This window comes from Chamaea fasciata, unplaced genomic scaffold, assembly GCF_029207755.1.
Source record: "Chamaea fasciata isolate MVZ Bird 193981 ecotype frontalis unplaced genomic scaffold, bChaFas1.0.hap1 SCAF_6, whole genome shotgun sequence".
Classification (NCBI taxonomy): domain Eukaryota; kingdom Metazoa; phylum Chordata; class Aves; order Passeriformes; family Sylviidae; genus Chamaea; species Chamaea fasciata.
The window spans coordinates 47,828,294-47,854,475 of NW_027094091.1; the positions used below are offsets into that span (position 1 = coordinate 47,828,294).

Sequence of the window (26,182 nt, forward strand, 5' to 3'; positions counted from 1 at the left end):
CAGCGCCTGCACAGAAACTCGTTTATATTTCATAAATTCTAAGTGCTTCACAGCTGATTTCCCATTACAGATGAGAGAGTTTTAGGTAAGACCACGTTCACAACACAAGGCAATGGAGAACTCTGAGCTCAGACTGTGCATCTCACTGGGACTCCTGGCCACTGCAGTGTATTTCCCTTTCCAACTTGTAGAGGGAAATAAATATGAATTGGACTCCTACTAGAATTACCTTACACCCATCTGTCAGCTTTGCAAGTGCAAAAATTCTAAGTGTAGTCTCAGTAAGTGATTTTCAAAGGCTCTGACCTTCCATAAATGAAATCCAGATTCCTCAGAACTAAGCGGAGGTGGAATGCTAGGCCTGTGGCACGTGTTTCCTTTTAACCTTGCCCATTTCAGCAGCAGACCAACTCGAAGAAAGCACATAATATATTTTATTGTAATAGAAAAAAAGTTATATAGGTTTTTCCTTTTTTAATTGCTCCACATGAAAAACAGGTTGTTTGCCCTCTAGACAAACTTAAAAAAATTAGAACTACAGAGACCTGCTGATATCAGAGGGGAGCCTAGAAGATGGAGAGGGACTTCTTACAAGAGTATGTAGTGATGGGACAAGGGGCAATGGCTTCTGACTGAAAGAGAGTATGTCTAGGATTAGATATAACAGAGAAATTCTTTACTGTGAAGGTGGTGAGACACTGGAACAGGTTGCCCAGAGAGGTTGTGGATGCTTCATCTCTGGAAGTGTTCATTGCCAGGTTGGATGGAGCTCTGAGCAACGTGGTCTGGTAAAAGGTGTCCCTGTCCATGACAGGAGGGAACTACATGATCTTTAAGGACCCTCCCCCACCAGGCCTATGATTCTATGAAGAATTTCACCCCTAATTTCAGGGGAATTTCAGGGAATTACCCCTGAAAACCTTGCTTTTGGTGAACTCAGATGCCAATTCCTCTGGTGAAATATGAAGTATTATTTTGTAGCTTCTGCAGAAGTGGGCAATGACCCTGCAAAATTGCCTCTCTGTTCTCCTGAAGAGAGAGATCCATTGTGACAAATACAGCAAGCAGTGGCCCAAATCCGAGAAGACCATAGCTTCTTTTTTTCCCCAGATCCCTCTTGTAATGGGAAATCCACATACTAGAATATAGCTCCTTCAAAGATCCAGGGCACCAAATGACACATTTCAGAGGAGTACATGGGGGAACATAGTGAGGCCATAATGAAAATCTCCTGCTCTAGTGTGAAATAATTCTGTGTCCTTGCTGCACACACTGAGCAGACAATCCTGACTGTTGATCTCTCTGAAACTTTATCTACCAAAGTAGTAGAGGGAACAAATAATGAGTAGCAGTTATATCCTGTTTAAATCTGAAGGAAGATACTGACTTAGCCTTTCTGCTGGAAATAAGTAATTCCCAATAACATTCAAAATCATATATAAAGTAATAAGGGAAACATGGAGTTATCCAGCAGAAATCCTTCAGGGTAATTCAAATCAGAGATAACATTTAAAGCTAATATTGACCACTGTCCAAGATGAATACACAAGATCATTGGCTTGGGATTTAAGAGTGATGATGCAACAAAAGTTATTCTGCCTCAATTTCTCCATCAGAGAAATGCAAATAGCGGTATTTGCCCCTTTTCAGGAATTTCTGAAAGATCCACAAAGAAGAAGCACTACTCCAAGAACTACCATCCTTGTCGACAGAGGAAATTCATTTGAAATCATCCTCAAGGATCAATGAAAAGGGAATTCAAAGGAATCAGATCATACGTAGAGCTATTAAGCTTTAAAAGCAACACAGGATGAATACAGAGTCTAACTGAAGTATTAGCAGGGTTCAATATACAAATTTATCCCTGATAGGGAACACATGCAAATGGCCCAGCTGTAAGTGGAGCAGAGAGTGGCTTGGGTGACATAAAAATGTGTGCCAAGAAACTAACATTTCCCTACCTAGGGAGCAGCATGGTGGGATCTTTATTCTGCCATGGGCGTCAGATAAGGATAGCAACCCTTGGTACCACCACCCCTAATTTTGCATCACAGAATCACAGAATCGGTCAGGTTGGAAGGGTACGCAGCAGCTCATCTCGTCCAACCACCCTGCTCAAGCAGGGTCAGCCTAGAGCACATGGCACAGGATTGTGTCCAGATGGTTCTTGAGGATCTCCTTTTACAGATACTCCACACCCTCTCTGGGCAATGTGTTCCAGCGCTCAGCCACCAGTACAGTAAAGAAGTTCTTCTTCATGTTCAGGTGGAATTTCCTGTGTGTCAGTTTCTACCCACTCCCTCAAGTCCTAGTGCTCGGCATCACCGGGAAGAGCCTGGCTCCATCCTCTTGGCATCTCCCTTTCTGGCAGTGCCGGTGACCTGCGAGCACCTCAGCCTGGATACGCCTGGGCTACCGCTGGGGTCACCTGCCACCTCATGGAGGGGTTGGCTTTCATTACGATTAATTTCAACCCGGCGGAGCCCTCCCTTGACGCTGGGCAGCCCCAGAGCCTCTCTGTTCCCCCGCGGCGCTGCCCGGGGCCCGGCCGGGCCGCAGCAGGCGGGGCAGGGCCGGCGCGGCGGCCGCAGGAAGGGGAGGGAAGGCGGCGCGCGGCCGCCGCCATCATGCGGGCGCCGCCGGGGCTGTCGCGGCTGCTGCTGGCGGCGCGGGGGTGGGGGCTGCTGGGCGCTATGTCCCGCTACAGCACGGAACAGCGGGGCCGGCCCAACTCGCCCGATTACCGCCTCTACTTTAGTAAGTAGCAGTCCCCGGGCTCTATAAACCCCTTCCTTCCCCGTCCCCCGGGGCGCACGGGGGGGGGAGAGGTGCCGGCGGCGGCGGCTCTCCGCTCCCGCGGAGGCTCCTCGGGCTGGCTGAGGTGTCGCCCCCGAGCCTTCCCACCGCTGCAGGGGGACAGCAGTGTTTTTGTAGAGAGTGAGGGCGGATCCTGCAGACACCCCGGCCTTTGGAGGGGATGCTGGGCCTGCTCAGCGCCGGCCCAGCCGTGCCCTGGCTCAGCCCCGGAGGACGCCGGGGGTGGAGCGACGCCGTGGTGCCGAGTAGCGGCAGCCTGGCCAGGGGGGGCTGTGGCAGCTCAGGCACAGCCGTGAGAAGCTCTGTGGTGTGACAGCCCAGCCTGTCCCTTGTGACCAGGGCAGCCCTCCCTCCCACCGGACACGTCACCGAGGCGGGAGGTTGGCATCCAAAACGTGGGGCTCCAGCCCCGAGCGGGGGCCAGCAAGTGGCAGTGCCAGGGCACGGGCAGTGCTCCAGGAGGCGTCCTAAAACCCAGCGAGAGCTGAGGGTGTGCTGTGTTCAGTATTACGCATTTTCGTAACAGTGTTGTCTTGTTTGTGTGCCAGTCCTGTTGCAGAGGGTTTGTACAGTTCTGGTCCATTGACCTACAGTCAACTCTGACGTCTGCTGGTGTGGGAGAAGCGGAGGTGGCGTGTGCCCGCTTGGCAGCACTGCCAGAGCTCCCTTGTGCTCATTCATGGGGCTGCCAGCGCAGGAGGTCGTCTAGAGAAAGTCACTTTATTTGGTGGGAATAAACAGCCTATCACTAAACTTTGTTTTACTTGGGAGGAGCATCTGGGAGGTTTCCAGGAGTTGCGAATCAACTCCATTTACTCTTCTTTGCTGAGGTGGCCAAAAGTCCAAAACTGAGTTAGGTGTCTTGTCTGCTTTTTCCTTTACTGTGACTAGGGAGAATAGCAGAGGAGAAATTCCTTGGGATTAGAATTAGTGTTTACACTATTTTGATGTTATACTTGGACTTGAAAAAATTAAGCATACGCTCCAGTGAAATTAGTTTCTTTCTAGAGTAGGAGCAAGGCTGAGGTGCAGATTGGGCCCCTGTTATGTTAGCATTAATCTCTGCTGATTTCAAGGTGTGTTTCATGTCGAGGGCCTGGTGCAATTATCCCATCCTCACTTACTCTTGATCAGACTTTGGCCTATCACGTTGGGGTTTTGTGGTCATGAAAGTCGGTTTATTAGAAATATAGTGCACTCACAGGGGCAACGTTGCTAGAAATCCGGATAAATTCACTTACCGCTGATGGAAATGAGGTTTGGTGGGCTTTTTTTTTTCATTTGCTAGTGGTTGTATATGGCCAAGGAGTAGAAAAAAATGAAGAATCTTCTCATTCTTGTATAGGTTGTATTGCCAGGTAGAAGAGAGTTGAATGCTAAAGCAATAACTTTGATTCTAATGAATCATTGTCAAAACAATCAAATTCCTTGTCCTCCATGTAGGTACGTACTTGGTATTAAACTTCAGAAAAAATTTAACTGATGCACAATCATAGCATGTATACATTTCTGTACTGTTTGATGTTTAGCAACACCAGTATCTTATGCCATATCTTTAGATTTGTAATGCTACTTCGTTTTGTCTTTCAGAGAATGCAGATGGTAAATATATTTCCCCATTCCATGACATTCCCCTGTTTGCTGCATCTAAAGAGGTATGATTTTATGCCTTAAAACATGTTAATTTCAAAATGCTAATAGTTTTGTTGATGTTCTCTAGATAAAAGTGCAGGTTTTAAAAGCTCTAGATAAAAGTGCAGGTTTTAAAAGCTATTTTTTGGTAATCAATAGAGAAATGTATAGTGCCAGAAAGGGCCACTCTAACCTAGACTGATGCCTTATGCAATGCAGACACGACTACACCGAATATTCTCTGCTGATTTCAGTAACTTGCAATGAAACATAATGATTGCTGCGTATACAAGTCTAGGCGTCTCTTTAAGTCTCTAAGTGTTTGAGGGCAGGAGGAACCCTTACTGTATCTTGTGATAATTCTCTGTGTTTAAGGTTTGTGCTCATGTGTGCTTGAATTAATTTTCTACTGTTGTTCTTTCTAAATTAGCAGTTTTCTATGCCTGCCATTAAAAGTGTACATTTCTTTGTCGTGGATGTACAGCACACACTTGCATAACTTATGGTGTATGTCTTTAAATTCCCAAAAGTAGCATTAGAATTGGAAGCCAGCAGCAATGCCCAGGAGAGAAGTGGTAATGACACCTTTGGAGATTCGCAGTGCGAGAGGTGCAGCTGAGCACTGTCACGTCTTGTTAGCCACCCTCCCTGGGGTTTCATTACAGCAATAATGAAACGGCTGTTTAGTCTGTCACTGATGGGAGAACTGCCAGTCTTTGGTCTAGGCTGAGGTTTGCTTATCACAGGGTGCTTGTGACACAAACAGGCTGAGGGAGTTTTTGTCGTTTTGTTTTGTTGCTGAGTCTCTATGGTTGATATGAGTGGTGCAAAAGGTCAGTAGTTTGAACATGTTCAGATGGAGGCCTCTGAACTGATGAACCAATCTCTTGAGTTATTAAATCTGAGAGATTAAAAATCTGAATGAAACTTTTTTGATCAGCAGACTCAAATGCCAGTCAGTGGGAGAGGCAGGTCATTCACAGTGTCATTACGAAGATGCCATGTTCAGTCTGTGCTATTGCTGGACAAACAACAGGCATTTTCATCACATGTTTCCTGGAGGCTTGCTCTCTCTGCATCTAGAGTTAAAATTTGGAATAAGTGAGTTATAGCCTGTGGATTTATCAGTAAGTTAAATTAGAGTACAGCCATGTCTGATGAGTGTGGAGAGACTTTCATTTTGGTGAGTGGGGAAGTAACATTTCACCCAATATAGGCCCTGAAGGGTGAGCAAGAAGGGAAGTCATGATTAAGGTCTCTGTTAATTTGCCTTGTTTGCAGGAGGATGACTTAAGGAGTTGTATGTTAGAGTCATTCCATCCCCTCATGTAAGATTTATGGTCTTTATGATGGATGAATCCAGCCTCATTTTGGTTTTGTTTATTTTGGATTGGTTTTTGTCTTCAACTGTACAGAAGAATGACTGTTTCTAATCAGTTGAGTACAGACCTACATTGCTACTTAAATTTCTTAATAGCCGGGAGAAAGTGGATGTGTCCTTGTACATTTTTTTATCTTACTTTGTTAATGTCTTGAAGGTTAGAATTTCACAATGACACAGAACTGAGTACTTTAAGAAGTTATAATTTAGGCTTTGTGCGCACAAAGGGATGTTTCAATTGCATTGCAAAGTACTGTTGCCTGTATTTATGTGAATACAGTGTTGCTCTCTAGTGTTCTTTATACTCTTCTTTACTTTACTCTTTCCCTATAGGATAAAGGAATTCCTGCAAAGAGGTCAAAGACTACTGGATCTGAGGTAAGGTTTTTTCTTGTTTGTTTTTTTTTTTTTTTTTTTGCAACCATTTCCTCTCTTTCCTTCCCAACAACGCTTTTCTGCAAAGTGAATTTGCTCTCACTGAATATAGTTGACATATCTTCAAATGCAAGTCTTTTAGGAGAAAACTTAAAGGGATTTAATATTCTCCTCTTTGAATGGACCAGAAATGTCAGAATTCCTTTATTCATCAAGATGTTCTCAAAGGCAAACACTTACGCCAGTCTTTCAAAGGTTTGTTATGACTTTTGCAGTGTATATGTGTTATCTTTTTTGCTATTGCGTTGAGAAACATTTGCAATAAAACCTCCCTTAATGAAATATTCATCATTCTCTGACTGTGGATAATCTTTGGTTTATACACAGAACTTCAGAAATCCTAACTATGTTAGGGCAGAAATTATATTGAGTATCTGCTTTTTAGAACTGAGGTTATGTTGTTTTCTATACTCAGCTGGGAAACCCAAAGGAGAAAAACCGTATCTGCTAATGGTTCAGCATTATCCAGCACAGAAGTTAAAGCTAATAAAGCCTAGAAAGCATGGAAGATCTGCTCAGGCTTTTTCTGTGAAACAAGATTTGTTTATGCAAGTGTCTTTTCCAAAATATAACATTTTTTTTGCTGTGCTTTGCCTGGCATAGGCTCATCTAAAACTTAGTAAAAGAATGTGATAGAAAAAAAATGAGCCAAACTATGCTTTAAGACCATGGTATGTGGGTGGGCGGATGTGTGTCCCAGTCCTTATCTTCTCCTATCTGTTTGGCCAGTCATATTGCAAAACTGTAGCTACCCATCGGATGTGAAAGAATTGTCCTAACTATCTGGATTCTCATAGTTTTGCAGCCAGTGTGTGGTGCAGTGGTTCTTGTGCTGTACAGCAGTTCCCACACAATCCTGCACTATGTGTTTCCTCTCCCTTTGCTCTGTGATTTATTCAAGCTACAATGCCTAAGTAATGCGTTTTAGATTTTCTGTGGCTTGATGCCCATTTAAATACTGTTTAGTAGATGTAGAATCATGCCTGAAAGAGGAATTATTCAGGAGAAAGAGTATATGCCAGTAGACTTTTATCAAAAACTATTGTCTTGCAACATCAATTCTTATTTACCGCGCCTGCTGGCAAGTCAAGTATTCTGTGTCTTAGCTGCTTATAAATACTGACTGGTGCAAAGACATTTCATGCAGCATCTGAAACTGTTCAAAACTGCATTTGTCTGTGCTGTGAGAAACATGGTAGCTTGTTGAAAACCATGTTTCTAGTAGCCTGTGGAAAGGCAGGCAGAATGCCAGTGGGGCTGAGCAGCTCTTGCTTCCTTGGCCGGTGTAGCCTCCAGAGCTGCTTCACATAGTTCCTGCTGTGAGACAGCTCTGGACTGTGGTTTAATAGAACTACAGAAAATGAACAAAAGCAAATGTACATTTCAGTCCTAGCAGGCTTTTGATAGAGTTAGGCAAACAGATGTGCAGGCTGTAAGCTTCCCCAACTTGCTTGATCTTTACTTAGATGGTGAAACGTGAGAACACCTTTTTCATCATGATCCTTGGGATCTGGGGAGGAGAGACTAAACAGGAGGATCTTTGTGTTCAGGAAAGCAGTTTGTTTTTACACTGGTCTCTTCAGCAGCTCTCCTCACCTTGCCTGATGAGAGATACATCCTTGTGTGCTTGTATGCAGGGAAAGCATAACTTAATCAGGGAATAAAAGGAAAATGAGGAATTTAATGTCATGTACTGATTTCAGAAAGCTTTTGAAGCCCTGGACTCCTTATTCTTGTCTAGGAATGCAAAGGCTGCTATTGATACCTGTTACTCAGTTGGTCCTTGCATTGAATTTGACCAGAATTCAAAAGTGATAGTTCTTGCCCTGGAAATGCATCTTTGAAACTTAGGTTTTTAGGGTGGCAGTTATTTGTTACTCTGGATTAGGTCAAGCCCTCTTAAGAGTTAAATTAAGTTTGTTAAATTGTGCTGAGCTGGTGTTTATCAGATGCAGTCTAGCTATGGAAAATGAAGATAATTTTCCAAGAGTCTTTTTAGTCAGTCTAATCTACTTTAAATTATCCTTGGTGTTTCTGATGCCAGAAAAGAAGGTCCCAAAGGAGAAGAGTTTCAGCTGTCAGTGTTTGTAGGATAGAGAACGCACATCCTACAAGTCTATGTCAGCTGTTTTGCTGTCTCAGTTTGTTGTTTCTAAGGGAAATACTGTCGTGTTTCTATATTAACTGTTTTCACTAGTTCATTTCTTGTAACATTTTAGACCTTCCCAAATCTCAGTTAAATTTAGCTTTGCAGACACGGCTGACAACTTACCTTTTTGCTTTTGCAGATGGTTTTTGGCTGTTTGAGGACAAGAAAGAAGTTACTTTGCAGTAGAAAGTATGCTGGAAGAAGTATTATTAAGCTCCAGTCTTGAAATTATTAGCAGCTTGCAGTCTGTACCCCTGCATTGCCTTAACCATTGCAAGAACTTGGAATCCACTCCTGTCCAAGTAAATCTCTGTGACAGGTTTCAAAAGTTTCACATCACTGTCTGGAAAAGCAGATGTTTCCACTAGGTTACAGTCAACACTGTCAGACCCTGACTGTTGAATATGGTCTTCCTTGTCTGGCAGGAAGAAAGTTTGAAGAGGTCATAATTTTCTTTTCAAGACAAATGTTGTTCCCTGCTGTAGCAGAGTTTCTTATCTACTTGTCATTGTATATCTTTGGAAAAGTATTCACTTGTGGTGTCATTCAGAGGACCCAGGTGTTCTTGAAATACAGGGTTTCATATGTTGGCCCGGGTGAGGAGTCTGTCTGAGCATGTAGAGATTATAGTCCTTTAACTTGCAGACATTCACAAAAGCATTTGAAAAAAAAAAACAGAAAAACAAGGCAGCTTTTGTTTTGTTGCATCCTGTGGATTGCACAGTGCTGGGATGCCCTTGCGGACTTCAGCTGAAATGCTTCCACGAGCCAAAAACTTCTGATAATTCAACTAGTCAGGTGAGGTTTAAGGGGTCATCAGAGCGGTCATGCAGTCTGCAAAGGTGATCTGATGGAGGACCTTGTGCTTCCAGCACTGTTCAAAACTGGTGTTAGAGATGATATTTTGTAAAGTTGGTATGCTTCATAAGAAAGGAGAAACTGACATCATTTTCCATGCAGAATTTTGTACTGAATTTGTATTCTGCCTTAACTACAGTCTCTGTAACTGTCCTTGGTGATGTTAGACAGTTTTTCAGTATATTTAACCTGGGCTACAGTGTGCCCATTATGTGGTCAGGGATTTGTGTTCCAGATTTTAGGTTGTCAGTGAATCTTTCCCCCTGATGCTTGAACTTGCCCAGACTTTTGCTATGGATGTGTCCATTAGATGCAGCCTTGCATTGTGTTCTTACAGATGAACAAGTGCTGAGAGTAGAAGTAATCTTCACTCATCAGTCCGGTTGAAATCTACCCAGAGTATTGTTGGTTTGCTGAGAAAGTTGCATCAATGATTTGATCCAACTTCAAATAAATGGTTCCTTGAACTTGAGAAAGCCAGTGTTTCATATTTATCCATGTCAGGGTTGTACACTGCATAGTGTTGCAGGTGAATGCGTCCCATAACTGGTTTATCAGAGAACATGCCTGACACCAGTGAGATTCCTGTGTATAAAACCTACCTGTACCTACATAGTGTTCATGGTACCCTTTCCAGTGTAACAGGAGGGAAGTACACTGTGAAGGGGCTGCAAGGCAGTCTGCATTTATGCTGGACATTGCATTCCTCTTTTGCTGCGTGGCATGTTAATTTATATTGGAGAAGTTCCACTTTCTCTTTGATGTCCAGATGTTGCTGGCATCTGGTTTGTTGTTTTAATTGGCAAATACCTTATAGCAAGTGTTATGTTGGGAATGCTTATAACATGGCTACTCATTTTATAGGGAAGTCCCACTCTGTTTATTTCAGGATATATTTCATGACAGTCCATATTTAGCTTTTCCTGTTTTTTTTTTCTTTGTTTTTCTTTTTTTTTTTCCTTTTCTTTCTTCTTTTTAAACATTACACTTTGTTCACACTACTGCTGGACTGCAGCTTATGATTTTCATTCTTGTTAGTCCTCAGGTGCATGCTGCCATGTTCAACTGATGGCTGATGACAGTCCCTGCCAGATTGCAAATGAACAGACAGGGAAAAAAAAGGAAATGGTAGCTGCTTTTTCTTCTCTCTTTCTTCTGGACTCAGAACTTCTCTATGGCAAAGAGCCAGCAGCCCCCAAATGCCGCCTCTAGTGCTTTTAGATTTTTTTTTTTAAGCATTCTACTATAAAAACTACCAAAGCAACTCAAAGTAACTACCGAAGTAAGCTTTAGCATATCTCTTGTCATGCATGGTGATGGCAAATTGCAATCTATAGAGGTTACTCCACTTCTGCTTCAAATTATCCGAACCTTCAAAGCTGAGCATTAAGGGTTGCAACCCTTGAGCAAAATAGCAAAATCATACCTGTTCAAAAGGCTTCCCTCAAGTGTATGAAATAAGGAACTTGGAATGACTGGGAAAGAAAGTGTTTGAACAAAAAAGGGAAAGTTAGGTAAGGAAGAATTGGTTTTGAGAGGGATATAGGGCAGTCCAGAAAGGCAGGCATCAGAAGGGTCATGATTTTTTTTTTTTCCTTCTGATACTCAGGTTTCTAAGAGCAACCCCAGATCAAAATGAGTTATTTTCTTTAAGAATGTGTACAGCCAGAACTAGCTGGTTGTTTTGGCCATCAGTCTTAGAGAAGAGAATGATGACTAACAGTTTACGTGGGTACAACAGTCTTTATTTTCCTTGCTTTTCTCAATACTTGCTGTACAAATATGCTGAAGTATTTTTGTATATTTTTTATCTTTCTGTGTTTTTTAAATTTCAAAAATCAAAAACCGTTCCTGTTTTCTGTGTGAAAGAGAGACATTTTTGCTTGTCTCGGCAAAAACTATATCGTGTTACATTAAAAATGATGTTCAGCTGAAATGGAATGCAGGAAGCTGCCAAGAAGTGTTAAAGATAACACCCCTGTAAAGCAAACAGTTGCAACCTACGTGAGTTCCCATGTAATCTACTTAGAGTGTAGTTTTTAGGAGATAAATGGTATCATTTAAACATACTGGTGGTTCCTACTGATGTAATTTTCTGCTGATTTTCTTATGCAGTTGTAGGAATTAGAAAATGTGCTTTTGACTTCCCTGTGTTGAGCAAGTAAACTCGACACCTCCCCTGCCCCCATCACCTCTGCAAGGTATAATAGAGTTTAAGTACAAATATCTGTCTCGTGTTCACATTGTCCCAAAGTCAAACAAGCTATGCAATACCCTGGGTTGAGTGTCCCTCTGGGCTCTTGAGCTCCCTTTCCCTAGCACATGGATTCTGTCCCTTTTCTGAATCCAGGACACTGTTTCCTCCTCCTTTCTTGCATGCTCCAAGAATACTGACCTGAGGAAATTGCCGGCCAGCAGAGTTGACATGAGGCTGCTGGAAGGAACTCCTTTCTGGCCTGTTGCACAGTCAGCACTCACGGAGTGGAGTCCCCTCTACGTGAGGCACTTGCAGAGCTGGGTTAAATCTGCGCTGCAGTGATCTCACAGGCAGGCCAGTTGACTGCTGTTGTACTAAGGCAGTTAAATGGTAAACTTCACAAACAATAGTTTTTGTTTAATGACAGATCTTTTTTCTGTGATTTGAAGGTGTGTCAAATCGGCTGTTGAAACAGTCTTGCCATTGCTTGAGGGGGTAGAAATGCTTACTTAGGGGGCTGGTGAGGTGGAATTTTTTATTTTACTGATCTAAAATAAAAATATCAATTACCAGATGCATTCACCAGCCTAAACTAACCACTGAATGACACATGCAGATGGTGATCTGTGAAGACAGGTGGTGTCTGACACTTATATTTCTGTTTTCAGCTGATGCTGGGACAGCTTTCAGCAAGGGATGGGGGACAATTTTCAAGTGGTTAGAAAGAATAGGTGCTTGGTCTAGGAAAAAAAAAGTGATGGAAACATTCCTATGTGATATTTAGTCGAGGAGGAAAACAAGATAGGAAAGAGAAGGAAAAAATTCCAAAAAAACCTGGTAGTCTAGTTCTCTTTCAATCTGCCAAAGTATCTAGTATGTGCTCTCCTTTCCATATGAGTGAATCTAGTCTCCCCACTGTGAAAATTTGATTGCCCTATAAATAAAACTTCTTGTTTTTAAATGTAAACACTGAATGAAGTCATTAATCTTTTGTAAATGCTTGTGGCAGCTTAGCATTAGAGAGGGTACTTTTGGGGATTTTTTTTTTTTTGCCTACAAATTAATCTGTCAGGCTGTCACATTTAAGACTCTTGACAATTCACGTTTGACTGATACCACAAATTATGAGGGCCTGGTCTTCAAGCTGAGTTGAATCCAAGTGTTTTTATTATGTTTATGAGAGCAGCATTCATTTCAGTCCTGTGTAGTCCCGCCCCGACATTTGATTTGGTGAAGACCTGGAGTAACTGTTGACTAATTAAAAGCTCAAAACCGAGCATAGGGGCTGCTGAAGCCTTTGCATTTTACATGGTCAATAAAGCATATGGCAGCATCTAAACAACAAAGATACAGGATTGGAGTGGTGGGGAAGACATCCTGTATAATTGTAGTAGTTTGTAAGTAGTTTGTGTCTGCCTGTAGCTACCAGTCAGAACAATTCCTTGACCTGCTTGGCAGTTCCCTAAGAGTTTCTTGTCAGCACTGGCTTTCATACTGTGCAATTCTTTTTTCCAAGTGCTTCCCAGATAGATGTGCAGGCTTTATTTGGCTCTCTTCCAACCCTTCTCTTACCTGCTCATGCGTGTATGTTGCTTTGTTCTGTCTGCCTGCTCGGTGTTGACATTTTGAACCCTCTTTACTTTTGTTTCCACTGTTCCCTTATATACATAAGGCGTATTTTATGAAACTGAGACTTATTTGAAACCTTTTTCTGTGGTTTTTTTTTTTTTTGGTTTTTTTTTTTTTAATCTTTTTTTATTTGATCATGACCTGATTGGGAGAAGTGATTCCATCTGACATGCCACTGATTGCAGTATGGGCACAGTACTTACGGATGGCAAATATAGTTTAAATTTATTGGGAATTGGCTGTCAGTGTTGTGCATAGCTTGTGATCTCATAGTAGAAATGTTGAGTGACAGGTGGGATTTTCCTTTGCTTTCTTGCTTTCCACATTCCACACTTGTTTGGGTGGAGATGATCATAGAACTATTGGAATTACTTTAGTCGGACTGTGACATTGACCCTGGTAAAGCTAATTGTTCGTGGCAGCTGCAGGGAACAAGGTGCAAAAATAAAAGTATTTGAGGTTCACTGGAGCCTTAATAGTGGTGTAGTTAAACAGTCAGTGCAAGACTTCACTTGGTTCAACTTTGTATTTTTTTCTTACAAATTTCTGCAAAAACTTACTTTGTCTTTCCTCACCTGTTGCAATTGCTAATATCAATGTGAGTTTTCCTTGGCTGTGAGGAGATGTCCCAGGCAATGTGATGTTTTGGGGTTATTGTAGTAGTCTAAAACAGGTTGTAGACCTTGCTTGATGGTTTGTTCTAGTCACTCAGTTCAATAATACTCTATTCCTTGGTAATGCTTAACTCAGCTTCATAAGAAGAAATCTTCTGGCAGTTACAAAGAATTTTTCTCTTTGGAAAATGTTGCTTTAACCTGCTCAGTAAGAAGGTGTAGACTGCCTATTTTTCTTCTAAAAATATGAAAAGTTTACATGTTTATTGGGTTTTTTCCTCCCACACTTCCTTCTTAAAAAGACTTTCACTTTGTTTCTGTTAGGAAGAAGGCTAAGGCAAATGTGAGGTGTCTGTGTCCATTTCCTTCCTCTGCCATCACTTTCAGATTGGTATTGGCTCACTTGAAATGGATGTGACTGAGAATCAGAAGTGTCCTTTGCATGAGTTTTGAAAAAGTAGTAAGGCAAAAGAGGAGGGCCTGAAGGGATAAATCCTTGGGGGAAAAAAGTCAAAACATTTTCCTTTCCCACTCTTTAAGGGAAGCTAACTCTGTCCTATAGAAATATTCAATCATCTTTGACTAGTAGATGAACCACTTCCTCCTGGCAAACCACTCCATGGACATTCTGAACATTTTGTGAAGGGTAATACTGATGTGGGAACAAAAAACATCAGGTGTGTTTCCATTCCTTGTTGTTCTCCATATTCTTAAAGAGGTGAGGATGAACCATGGAGGTTAAACTAAAGGAATTGTACTATTAAAAGCACCTGTAACACGGAAATTATGTATGTTGCTGCTGAATGCACAGGAGAGAATTTGTGTTACTGTAAAATACTAATTGCCAAGTGGAATTTGTTTTCAGTCCTGTCACTGCTTTTTTGTTTTAGGTCCTGTTTAATATGATTGTAGAAGCGCCTCGTTGGACTAATGCAAAAATGGAGGTAATTAAGAAAAATACCTTGATTATGCAGGTATTTGTGGAAGTTATGACAGTGCAGTGGCTTCCAGTAGACAGAGTTTAATCACAGTTTGGATTGCTCTTTGCACATTAAGATGTTCTCTGTTAAAAAATCGAAGTGGTGCATACGCTTTCCTTGCAATTATAAAAAGTATTGAGCTTCTAATTGTTTTCTTGGTGGAAACAGGAAAAGCAGGTGGCACCTGCTTCTTGACAACCCTCTAACTGCAGAGTGCAACATATCTGCAGCAGAGTCCTGGAGTACTGACCTTTAGGATATTTTCCCAGCATTTAGACTAGCTCTTGCTTGCTTGTGGAGCATTCCACTCTGATGATTTAATTCATCATTTCCACTGTTTAGTGTGCTAGGCCAAATCCCGACAAATGGAGCGCAACTAAAAGAGTTTTTCCTTATGACCAACAAAAATATTTGGGGACTTCACTGATTAAAAGTATGAACTCCTGCAGGGAGATGTTTTACAAGTAGTAAAATCATCTGTAGTGTTTGTGAAACAACAGATCTCACCAGGATATGTCCTGTCTTCCTGAACCTTTGTATTAATTTTAGGGATGCTTCCCAGATGCTTTTAAGGAAGTTTGTGGTTGAGCTGTTAACTCTTTTAATTACTAAAAATAGTACTAAAGAACCTCCTTAACCTGTTATTTGAGAATTTTTTCTCCTTTCACTGATGATAGAACTGTTTGCCATCACAGGTGTTATTCTTCAAGCAGGGTTACCTCAGATATTTACTCTTTATTTTAAGCTCATGTTTTATTGTAGTGGCTGAGTTCTCTTTTGCAGAGGACCCCTTTGACAGTGCTACTTGAACTCTGCCTCAAGCTCAGGTTGCACTCCCTCTACTTCCTTCAGCACATTATGGCCAGGGTAGAAAAGGTCATCCTGTTAGGTTTAGAAGTCTCTTATTTTAGACTTTTTGGGTTTGATGGAGGAGACTAGATGTAGTTCCCTAATATTTAACTTTTAATATCCTTGAAATTTGCTGCATCAGTCATCCTGGCAGCACTGCAGTCCAGACCATGGTAAGCTGCTAATATCTGCTATTACTGGATCTTGTCTGCTGATCTTTCCTCACATGCAATGGAGACTGCAGGACATTAAGCCTTCCATTAAGATGGGTATAAACCACTATTACATTTCTTGCAACTGATCTTCTGCTCATCACCTCATTATATTTCTGTTCTTCCCTTGCTGCTCTCAGTTACTCCTCTTTGTCCCAGTTTCCATGAGCAAAAAGCATTGCTGGGCTTCACTTCTGTCAGTGTCCCAGGTGACATGTTTGAGCTCTTTACTCTTGAGTTATGACCAGAAACAGGTATAATCCAATGTGAAGCCAGAAATGCATGGACCTTCATCTTGGCTCTTGGGGAGGGTTTACTTTTGGAATGAGTACATACTATTGATAGGTTGGTGTGGTTCAAAAAGGTGGAATTTCTTTGGGAATGGCTTTGGTGATGGTGCTGCAGGTAAAGGACAGGGATATAAAATGAACATGGACTGAGGGCTGTGTACTTATGCAGGGAAGCTATGCACCACTTGAGTGTAATCACTTGAGCCTGTAACAAATGTTTTGCAACTCAGATGACTGTGTGTAAGCAAGAGCCAAGCTAACATGGGTTGGACTGTGGTATGGAGTGTTAAGGAGTGGTTACAGTGTGAATTAGCTGTGGTGGGTAACTCAGGCAGTGGATATATGTGTGTGGTTTGTGTATGGGCTTTGGGGGAGGATGTTACTGTTCAGCTGTAGTTCAGCTTCTCTGTCAGTGCTTCTTTAGGAATAAGAATGCCTTCTTCAAATGGTAGCTTAACTTCTTCCAAATCTGCATTAAGTTGGCATTTAGTGACTGTGAGGAACTTGTGCTTGTGAAAAAGCATTTGTATGCTGAAAGGTGATGGAAAGAAGGGGTGTTTGCAGTTGGCGAGCAAGGACCAGAGGGCAGGAACATGAAATATTTCCTCTGTGGCTGTCAAAGCCCCTGTTGTTGGAAGATGTTGTGCCACCGTTTGCATGTCTGTTGAACTTGTAGTGTAAAGTGCAAGAGCTTCTGACTTAAGTTCCTTTCCTTTTTATGTTTGCCCATGACAGTCTCCTTAGAAATTTATTACTTTCTCTTCTAGATTCATTTTTTTCTTGCATACTTTACAGCATTATTTAATACCTTAATAAGCTGCTTTTTGAATATGACCCTTGAGATTCAGAGTGAGGCTATCGTACTTTTAATAATCCTCAAACCACAAGCATGTGCTGCCAGATGGATCTTTCTCACTGGTTGGGTATGGAATGAATTGCTTTCCACTTTAACATTCTCCTTGTCTCTCTCCCTCTCCCCACCCCCCCTGCCCTTTTTCACGATCTGCTCAGATTGCCACTGAGGAGCCGTTGAATCCTATTAAACATGATACAAAGAAAGGCGAGCTTCGATATGTGGCAAATATCTTTCCTCACAAGGGTTATATATGGAATTATGGTGCCCTCCCACAGGTAACATTTTTGTTATAATGGTGAAAGTTTTCTGTCTTCAGTGTAAATTGCCTTGTAAATCTTGGATACTGCCTGAATGCAAATCAGCTGCAACAGGGGTGATTCTCTTTGATACATTTCTAAATTAGGATTTTTTAATGTTGAACTTTATTGTGTCCATAAATTTTGACCAGAATTTGGGTGTGGGAGTAAATATGAGCTGTGTTTTCAGGAAGGAGTTAAATGATCAAGAAATCTCAAATCTTTAGTCTGTGTCTCTGTACTATAGTGACAGAATTAAACTGTCATGATCTGCCATTCAAGAATACTTTGTCAAGTTGACCTTTTCTGCTTAAACAAGGCATTTATTTAAAACCCATTTAGGATTTTCATGTACTGCAGCTTAAATTTTAATTGGGATTTCTTAATATCTTTAACAAAAAGGGCTGTTCTTTTTTAGATTAAACCTCAACTGCATTCCTTAACTTTCCTCTGAACTGTGACCCTGCACTGATCATGACACATTCAAAATTTGAACCTTGAAAAAGCCCACCTAATAGCTGATATTTTGAGCATAATGAAAAGTTTTTAAATTTTTTTATTTCTGTGAATAACACATTAGACTTCAGTTAGTACTGAGGAACGTGATGGAGCTTGAAAAGAGTAGTTTATGTTCTTTGAACTTAACTGTATAAGCAATAAAAGTTGAGTCTCAAAAATCTGCTTACATGTTTGATCCCTGAAGAGGAGATACTGGGCAGATGCTCAAATACAGCAGTGAAGTTCTTGTCCAGTCAGCAGTGTCAGTTGACCAAGTTTCCAAGTAGATGGATATAGTTGGAAACCAGCAGTTCCATTTAATGTTTTGAATTTCATATGTTCCTTAGTGTAAAGCCAGAATTATTTAAAAATGTGACTATTTTCCTGCATGAATTGCATTATTTTAGATTTAAATTACTTTCCTCAGGAGAAATGTTTGGCCTGCTTTTTACCTGGTGAGCTGGGGAGGGCTGAACATAATAGCCATCTTTTTTTTTTTTATTTATCAGACTGTTTGCTATCATAGCTGAAGTTGCTGTGCTGCCCAGAGAACAATACTATTCCTTCCTTCTAGCCTAGAGGTGGAGAGGTGTGACTGGGCAGAAGAGAAGTACTGGTACAGCCCTAAATAAGAAGCACTTTTGAAGGGTGAAAGGACACAGTCTTAAGTTGTGCCAGGAGAAGTTTAGGCTAGACATTAGAAAAAGATTTTTGCAGAAAGATTAATTGGGCGTTGGAATGGGCTGCCCAGGGAGGTGGTGGAGTCACTGTCCCTGTAGACAGTGTCCGCTAAAAAAAGACTGGATGTGGCACTCATTGCCATGGTTTAGTTGATGAGATGGTGTTAGGTCATAGGTTGGACTTGCTGATCTCTAAGGTCTTTTCCAACCTAGCTGATTCTGTGAGGAGTACTGGAAAAATAATAAGTTTAAATTCTCTTTTGTTTCCACTTCAGCAGTTTTTAGGTAATGATTCTGCTACCTAAACACCTAAGCATGTTTTTTTCACCATTTTGCCTTCCAGTATCAGTCAAGTTCTCAAGAACAAGTTTGAGGTGGAATTATGATCATGGACAGCAGGAGTATAGCTCCTTGGAAAAGAAAGTTTTCTATAATCTTTTCAACAGTACTTAATTGGACTCAAAATTCTTAACAGAAAAGCTTCTCAACTGTAGAATGAGTCAGTCATTACTCACAAGTAAAAGTGAAAACAAGTACTTGTGTAGTAATTAAGTTATACTAACTTGGCTAGGGTTCCTTGCCTGTGCAGTGCTCAGAGCAGGGGTTTAAACTTTCCTCTTTGGTCTTAAATTCTTAGCTGTCCTTTGGAATGTACATGTCTCAAAGTACTCAGAAATACTTCATACCTAAATCTAAAATCTTTAAAAAACCTTTTGGGTGCTGACAAATCTATGCATAGAGTATGGTTAGCTCAAAGCTTAGATGTTTCAGAAAACAACTTATGTTAATACCAGGGTATTTAACAAGTATAACAAAAATGTAATTGTAAGATGTCCTAGCTTGATCCCACTGTCACTAGTAACTAGAAGAATCCATATTTAGTGTCCTCTCATGCCTTAATCACTGCAGTTGGGTAAAGTGTATCTGTTGAGTCACTGATGCAGGAAAAGTATGTCCTCAGTAGTCCTTGTGACACTTGTCCTGAGTGTGAGTTACTTAGTGTCAGTCCACTGGCTGTTTGTTTTTTCTTCTCCCATTGAGCAAACCTATTCTCAGAAAGCTGATGTTTTTGTTGTTGCTTTTGCTAATCTTTGTGTAATTTAGTGGTAAGATGAGTTGTAATTGCGGTTCAGCTGGTAACTGATAGTTCTCTTTCCCCTGGCAGACCTGGGAAGATCCAAACCGTACGGATAACATTACAGGATGTTGTGGGGATAATGATCCCATTGACGTTTGTGAAATAGGCTCAAAGGTTTGTATTTATCCGATTAACTTAATTTATCAAGGTTAACTTAATAATTTGGTAGCAACTTTTGAAAGAGAAGGTCAGATGGAAAACAAGAAAAGATATGTTAATAATGCTATGGACTGACAAAAGTATCAGTAGAGGATCTAAGGAGAGAATAGGTAAGGAAATGGTGGATTTTTAGAAAGGAGGGTGGAAAGTAGGATTTGGTAAAGTCTTTGTACTGGTTAAAAGGGAAAAGAAGAGAACAACATCCTGAAGTTGTATGGCTGGACAGTAAGTTTTGGGTGAAGGAGATGAGGGTTAAGATTTTTGGGGAAGGAAAAGATTTCTTTTTTCCCTGTTAGCAGTATTAGAGCTAGGAGTAGGTTGCTGAAAGATGAGGAAATACGACAGCATCATGCACATTAAAATTACAAAATCAGACCCTCAAAAGAGGTAGGTTTGAGTTTACTCATGGGTGCAAACAGAAGTAGATCCTCTTTTCTAGAGAAGACAGGAACCTGCTGCAGTGTTGCAGGATTTTGAGTCATGGAGTGAATGGATGAAAAAGAGGTGCAGCAAACACCATTAGTAGGTATAAAGAAAGGTTTAGCTCTGTGAAAGAAAATTCTGCATATCTGGAGGCAGCAGAAAATGGAGCAATGCTGTGTATCAGAAATGGGGTTATGAAATGGATGAGTTTGAAAGAGGGATCTCTTAGGATATTGAGGCAAGGGGAAATTTCATTGGTGACCTCAGTGAAAGGAAAGTGGCTTTATTTGGGTTAAGAAACTAAAGATTAATTTTAAGGGATCCAGAGAGTGTTAAAGAGGAAATGTAAGCTGGTAGGGAGAAGGTTCCAAAGAAAATGCAAAACTGTTGTGTTGGTATTTCTGGGGGAGTGCTATGTGTTTGTGTGTATGTTGGAGTCCAGAGGAAGGAATAGCAAGACAGAAATTAGGACCCTGAGTTCAGAAAGTAGAGAGTCAAGGAACAGGAAGAAGTTAAAAAAAAGAGTATGAGACACTTCCGACTTGCAGGTTGGGGGGAAGGCCAAGAAAGTGTGGGAGAACTAGGGTAAAAGGGAAGGAAAAAAAATTTTAACTGCTTGTCTACTTAAATAAATGCTGACTGGAGAATTGAGGATTGGAGAATAGTAATGGTGGGAGAAAGGCTAGAAATACTGAAGAGATGTATACTGGGTTTGCAGATCTATCTTGCAATTCTGCTACTGCCTGCTGGTCAAAAATGTAAAACTTTTTTTTTTTTTTAAGGTAAAAGAAATTCTGTATGTTGTTTTCCAAATCTTTGTGGCCTTATGTTATGTTTCAGATTCGTTCTTCTGGTGAGATTGTTCAGGTGAAGGTCTTGGGTGTTTTAGCTCTTGTTGATGAAGGAGAGACAGATTGGAAGATAATTGCCATCAGTGCAGATGACCCAGAAGCTCAGAAAATCCATGGCAAGTATCTTTGTCTTTCTTAATGCAGTTATGTCAGAAACTTTCACAGCAGAATGGGACCTGAGTTTAGGCCACGCAGGATAAGAAGAGGCAGATAGTGGAAAGGCAAGACTTCTGGTTTTTTGCTGTTGTTTAGTTCAGGTGCTTCCTTCAAGGGGGGCATATGCGCTTTCACACTAAACTTCTAAAATGGTTTGCTTGGATTTTCAAGAGGACATATCATGCAGAAAGTCTGATGACTTCTGAAACACAACTGCCTTAGAAAGTGATCTCCAATAATTACAGTCTTATTTCCTGTGTAATAGTGCATATTTACCCACTTACATTGTGTAGCACACTGTTTTCCTTTTTGAAACTGTTTGTTCCTTTTATATTTGCAGGTGTTGTGTTGCATTCTGAAAAGGCTGTGCATTTCCAATGTCTTGACACTTTTAAGAGGATTGCTTCCAGAGTTTGTAGCTTAGTACAAATAATTAGGTTCCACCTTTTAGCTTGAAAATTTGCAAAGTAAACTGCTGATGCAGCTCACCCTAATCAGCCTTGTTGATGACTAGCTGTGAAGGGGGAAATATTCTGCTCAGACTTGTCCTCCCTGTGATCATCCTTCTGCTATCCAAATGAAACTTGAATACTTGAAGTGTGTCTGTGTGAATAGCACACGAGGTGTAATGCTGATTGCAGATGTGTTAAAACTGCAGGAAGTTAAGTTTTTACGACACAAGTAAAGTGCAGTTTTTCTCTGGATAAATGGAGATTTGCTTCCTCAAATGGAATATTACTGGAAATCATAAGAATTTAGTGAGAAAGTTCGTCTAAAAGTGATTGCTAGGAGACCAAAAACCACAAATACCATCAGGTATGTACAATGAGAGCCTGCTCTTTGTTGGTAAGGGAGTACCAAGGTGCAGAGTGGCCTTTCTGTAGGAATAGAGCAATCCAGTAGCTTTTTAAGGAAGTGTGTTTCTCAGCCATTGAGGTTTTTTCATGGTTTCTGAATGTCACTGGACTAGCCCTTCATTCTCAGTTTTCTTGCAGGTTACTTTCACATGGAGAATACTTGACTTGTGGGGAAAGAAGGGGAGAAGAGGAGATGAGGAAAAGGAAACTCTTGGGTTGATGGTGATTAAAATCATTGGGCAGATGAATTACTGCATAGTGTTTATGACTCTTAAACTACTTTGACAGTTAGAGATTAAGAAGTTCAGCTTAAGGAAAGAGTAAGTAATAGTTTGCTGTTAATGTCAGTATGAATTTAAACCACTCTGTAATGTGCAGTAAAATGCAATATAAGTGTCAGTAGTTAAAAGAAAATCGAATAGCACTGCATTTCTAGATGATGTTCTGCTTAAAGACTTAACCTTTTCTCCCTAGCAATTTCTGAGAGAATGTGGTCAGAAAAATGGGTGAGAGAATTCAGGAGTTTGCTAAACCAGGGGCAAAACTGTGGCAGTTTATTCCAATATTATTTATTAATTGGGGTTAAGTGTCTGTATTTGAAAGCTCTGTCTAGTTTTTTGGTTGTTTTCGGTTTTTTCCCCCCTAGATAATGTCTGATTTATATCGGCTCTATAACAACTTTAGTTTATTTGGGAGGGGAGGAGTAAGAGCTTTAGTCTTAAAAAAAGAAGTGGGAGGAATGGGCCAGCCATTGCCTGTAGTTGATTCCTGTGTGCATCCTTTCTTATCAGGGAATATATGCAAAACTTCAAGAAGAGAACTGTCCTGAGATGCAGAGAAATGTAGAAATATTTATCCAGTTTAATATGATTTCCCTTTGGGATTGGAATTGCTGCCCAAGATTTACGAAAGAAAGAAAAGGAGGAGGAAAAAAAGCCCCCATCTGCTTTCAGAGAACATGACTGGCTTGCAGTGTTTAACAGCAATCATTCTTCAGTCTGAAAACAAACAAATCTGTCAGAGCAGGCAGTACAATATGTCCTTTTATACTTGTTTTCCCCCCTTCCCAAAGTTGTTAATTATTTCAGCATAAAGGGATGGCAGCTATGGATAAAACCAGTCTCTCCCTCTGTAATTGATGTGCTGCTGTGTTACGGAGGTGGCCTCCTGGGGAAGATGAGGCTAAGTGTTGCCTTCTAATCCTGTCCAGTCACTTCTGTATCATTTGTTAAACGTTTCCAACTGCACTGAGAATCATCACATTTGCTTTCAGCTCAGTATGTGCAGAGCCCCCAGTGAACATTTGGAAAAGATAATTCCAAGACACCAGAGTAGTGATTACTTGCAAACCCCATCCTGAGCCCACACCATGTGTTAACTCCTCTTGCCTCTTTAAGCACACCCCAGGTACCTGGGATATTCTCCTTCCAGGACTGTGATCGTTCTCATAAGTGCAATTGATTTTTCTGAGACTTCACAGAACTCAGAAGTCACAACTTCTAAGTGCTTCTCATTGTTTATTCATAGCACTCCACTGGACTGTGTCGTGCAGGCATTTATTGATGATAAATACTAGTTTAAATTGGAAACCCTGCCTAGAACTCTCTCTTTCACACAGAGCAGTGAGAAACTCTTGTTTACAGTGACAATACCCAGGAATGATAGGCCATGGTTAGCACCTGTTTAAGTGGGGACTGTGTCATAAATAGGAATAGCAGTGTCTTTTTGGACTGACTTCGTAAGGTAATCTGAAATAATAGCACTTAATTCTGGTGAGCATGGGGACAGTCTCTCACCAAATACAAGCTGTATGTCAGATGCAGACATCTGTGTGAGACAGTTTCTTTTACACTTCAACTAGCATGTTCAGATTCATTTATTTCAATAAGATCTGTCTTTGTGGCCATTGTGTTTCTGCTCAGGCAGTTGCTAGGCAGATGGCCAGTAGTGGACCAGTGGAGCAACTTCAGACCAAGCAACTCGGAGAAAGGACCCAAAAGCTCCTTGCAGACTGAAACACTAAATCTTGGTGTTTAGTGTTGGCCTGATTGCTTGCTTTATTTTGTTGTTGTTGCTTTTTGTTTCTTGCCTTTTTTTTGTAAAATAGGCAGGAGGAGAACTAAATTCTTGGAAGTGGAAAGGTTGCTTGTCTGGTTATCTCATAGTTTGGATTGAATTTAATATATTAGAGTTTATTTGTATATCTGATGTGCTTTACTAGTTTGGGGTCAGAAAGGATGAGTGATACTTTAGTGCTGTGATTTGGTCTAAATGTCTGTGGCATCTTCACACTGGACAAGAGCTTTTAAAAATCATTGGCAGTGAATGCAGGAACTGTGTTTGAAGCAGCTTATGAAGTCTGACTTTCAGAAGGTCATCTTGCCCTCCTTCAGCAATTTGGACTAATCATGTATGCTGGATGGCATTTTGGAGGTGATTTACTGGCCTGGAATCTTAGCAGCCATTTTTGCAGCCATTGGTCACTGGAAGAATGCCAGGATCTATTCAACAGCAGTTGGTGATGTCTGCTGGCTTTATTGTGCTGCCATTTGCTGGCACTGGTGTAGTTAACTATGCTGGGTTGCCACACTGCTTTTACAATATGTATCTCCTGATAGGGTTTAGTGATCAAAATCTAAATGGCAAAATTAAGGCATATTGTGTGTTTTGTACCAAATATTGTTATAGACCTTTGCATGTGAGTGTAGTTATTCACAGAGAAGCAGCAGAGGCCCAGAAGATTTTTGTTGTGGATTTGTGTAAGCACTCAGTAAAAAGAAATTAATTAGCTGTACCAAGGCTCCCTTCCTACCCCCTGCACAAAATACACCAAATGCCTTTATATGGAATTTAGCTGCTGCTTCCTGTAAATGTTTATAAGATGTTATTAAAAACATATGTCCTCTCTTCCCACAGACCTTGTTTAGAAAGCTTGCTGCAAACATGTTGTTTTAGCTTTGCTTGCAAGAAGCAGCATCTGTTGTACTAAAAATGGTAGTTTTGTACAAATACTTTTGTTGCTCTCTTCTGTAAAGCCAGCTAGAATTGGGATCTGCATTCACGTTAGCCAACTGCCTTGACAGAGAGCTAGCAGCAGTTCTTGGTGCCAGTCTCTAGGGATTTTCTTTATGGACACTGAACTGCAACCCTTAATGTGATCCACTGTCTCTTTTAAACCTTTGACGCTTAACTTTGGTTCCCAATAAAATTAGACCTATGGCTGTAAGCAGGCAGTATAGCAAAATTCCCAGTTAGAGCCCCGTGGGGACATGCTGGTAACGTATCTGTGGGAGCCTGACCTGCTCTGCCACTTTCAGCAGGGCTTCCTGGCAGAGAAGAAACTGCTTTGGGCCATGTACATGCTTGCTGCTCCCAAACCTGCCCCCTTCAAGATCAGTTGTGAGTACATAGCTCTAAGGGAAGATAAGCAGTCAAGGTCAAAAACTGCAGAAAAGACATCTAAGTTGTTTGCTTTTTTTTAAATCATAATAATTTGAAGCTATCTTCTGTAGATATTAGTGTAGTAAATTATTGTACTGCTTATTGTGATTTTTTTTACCTTTCTCTGCTTGCTTTTCTGGTTTTTGAGTGTGGTTTTTCTCCTTTCCCCCCAATATCCCAAAGAGGCTGTTTAGATTTCAGTGGAAGACAAACTGTCTTTCAAGTTTTTCTGTGGTGACTTTTAATGAACTGAAGAGGTGGCTGTTGAGTGAGTGATGCAAGAGCTGCTGTTTTCCTTGTGTTTTGTATTACATGCTGACTCCACAGCAATAGCTTTGATTCTTTTCTGGGGTTTGTTTTGTTGCATTGTTGCACTTTTTTCTTCTGCTTGCCACCAACTTCCATTATAATACAGATGTTCTGGAGTCTTTTTTTTTTATAGATCAAGCTTTCAAATTTCATTTGATGTTCAGTAGCTCTCTTTTACAGTAAAGAATAGTGAAGTGAACTATAGGGATGAAGGAGAATAACTTGGAAGGAACCCAGGAAATAAAAGCAACCAATGTCCCCCTTCTTAAGTCCTCAAAACCAGAATATACAGCATCCATATAATGCTGTAGTATGATTGTGTTTGGTCATTTTCCTTAGGCAAGGTATTTTCCAGTAGAGAGAGTGCAAAATTCATGGAGATAATTCTGTCCACTAGGATAGAATCTCTAACAAAAGGAGACAATGAAAGTCTATCTCAAAGCCTATCCTAATATTTGAGTCCTTCAAATAAATA

At 40.9% G+C, this 26,182-nt stretch overlaps 1 protein-coding gene across 1 annotated transcript in view; it reads left to right on the forward strand.

Annotated features, from left to right (window-relative positions):
- Positions 1–2,600: 2,600 nt before the first annotated feature.
- PPA2 (inorganic pyrophosphatase 2) overlaps positions 2,601–26,182 on the forward strand; it is a 35,190-nt gene continuing 11,608 nt past the window's right edge. Inside the window, exons 1-7 of the mRNA XM_066186287.1 lie at positions 2,601–2,757; positions 4,408–4,472; positions 6,164–6,208; positions 14,603–14,656; positions 17,055–17,174; positions 19,539–19,625; positions 20,934–21,060. Coding sequence (XP_066042384.1) covers positions 2,628–2,757; positions 4,408–4,472; positions 6,164–6,208; positions 14,603–14,656; positions 17,055–17,174; positions 19,539–19,625; positions 20,934–21,060 — 628 coding nt within the window. The 5' untranslated portion in view covers positions 2,601–2,627. The remainder of the gene's footprint in view (positions 2,758–4,407; positions 4,473–6,163; positions 6,209–14,602; positions 14,657–17,054; positions 17,175–19,538; positions 19,626–20,933; positions 21,061–26,182) is intronic.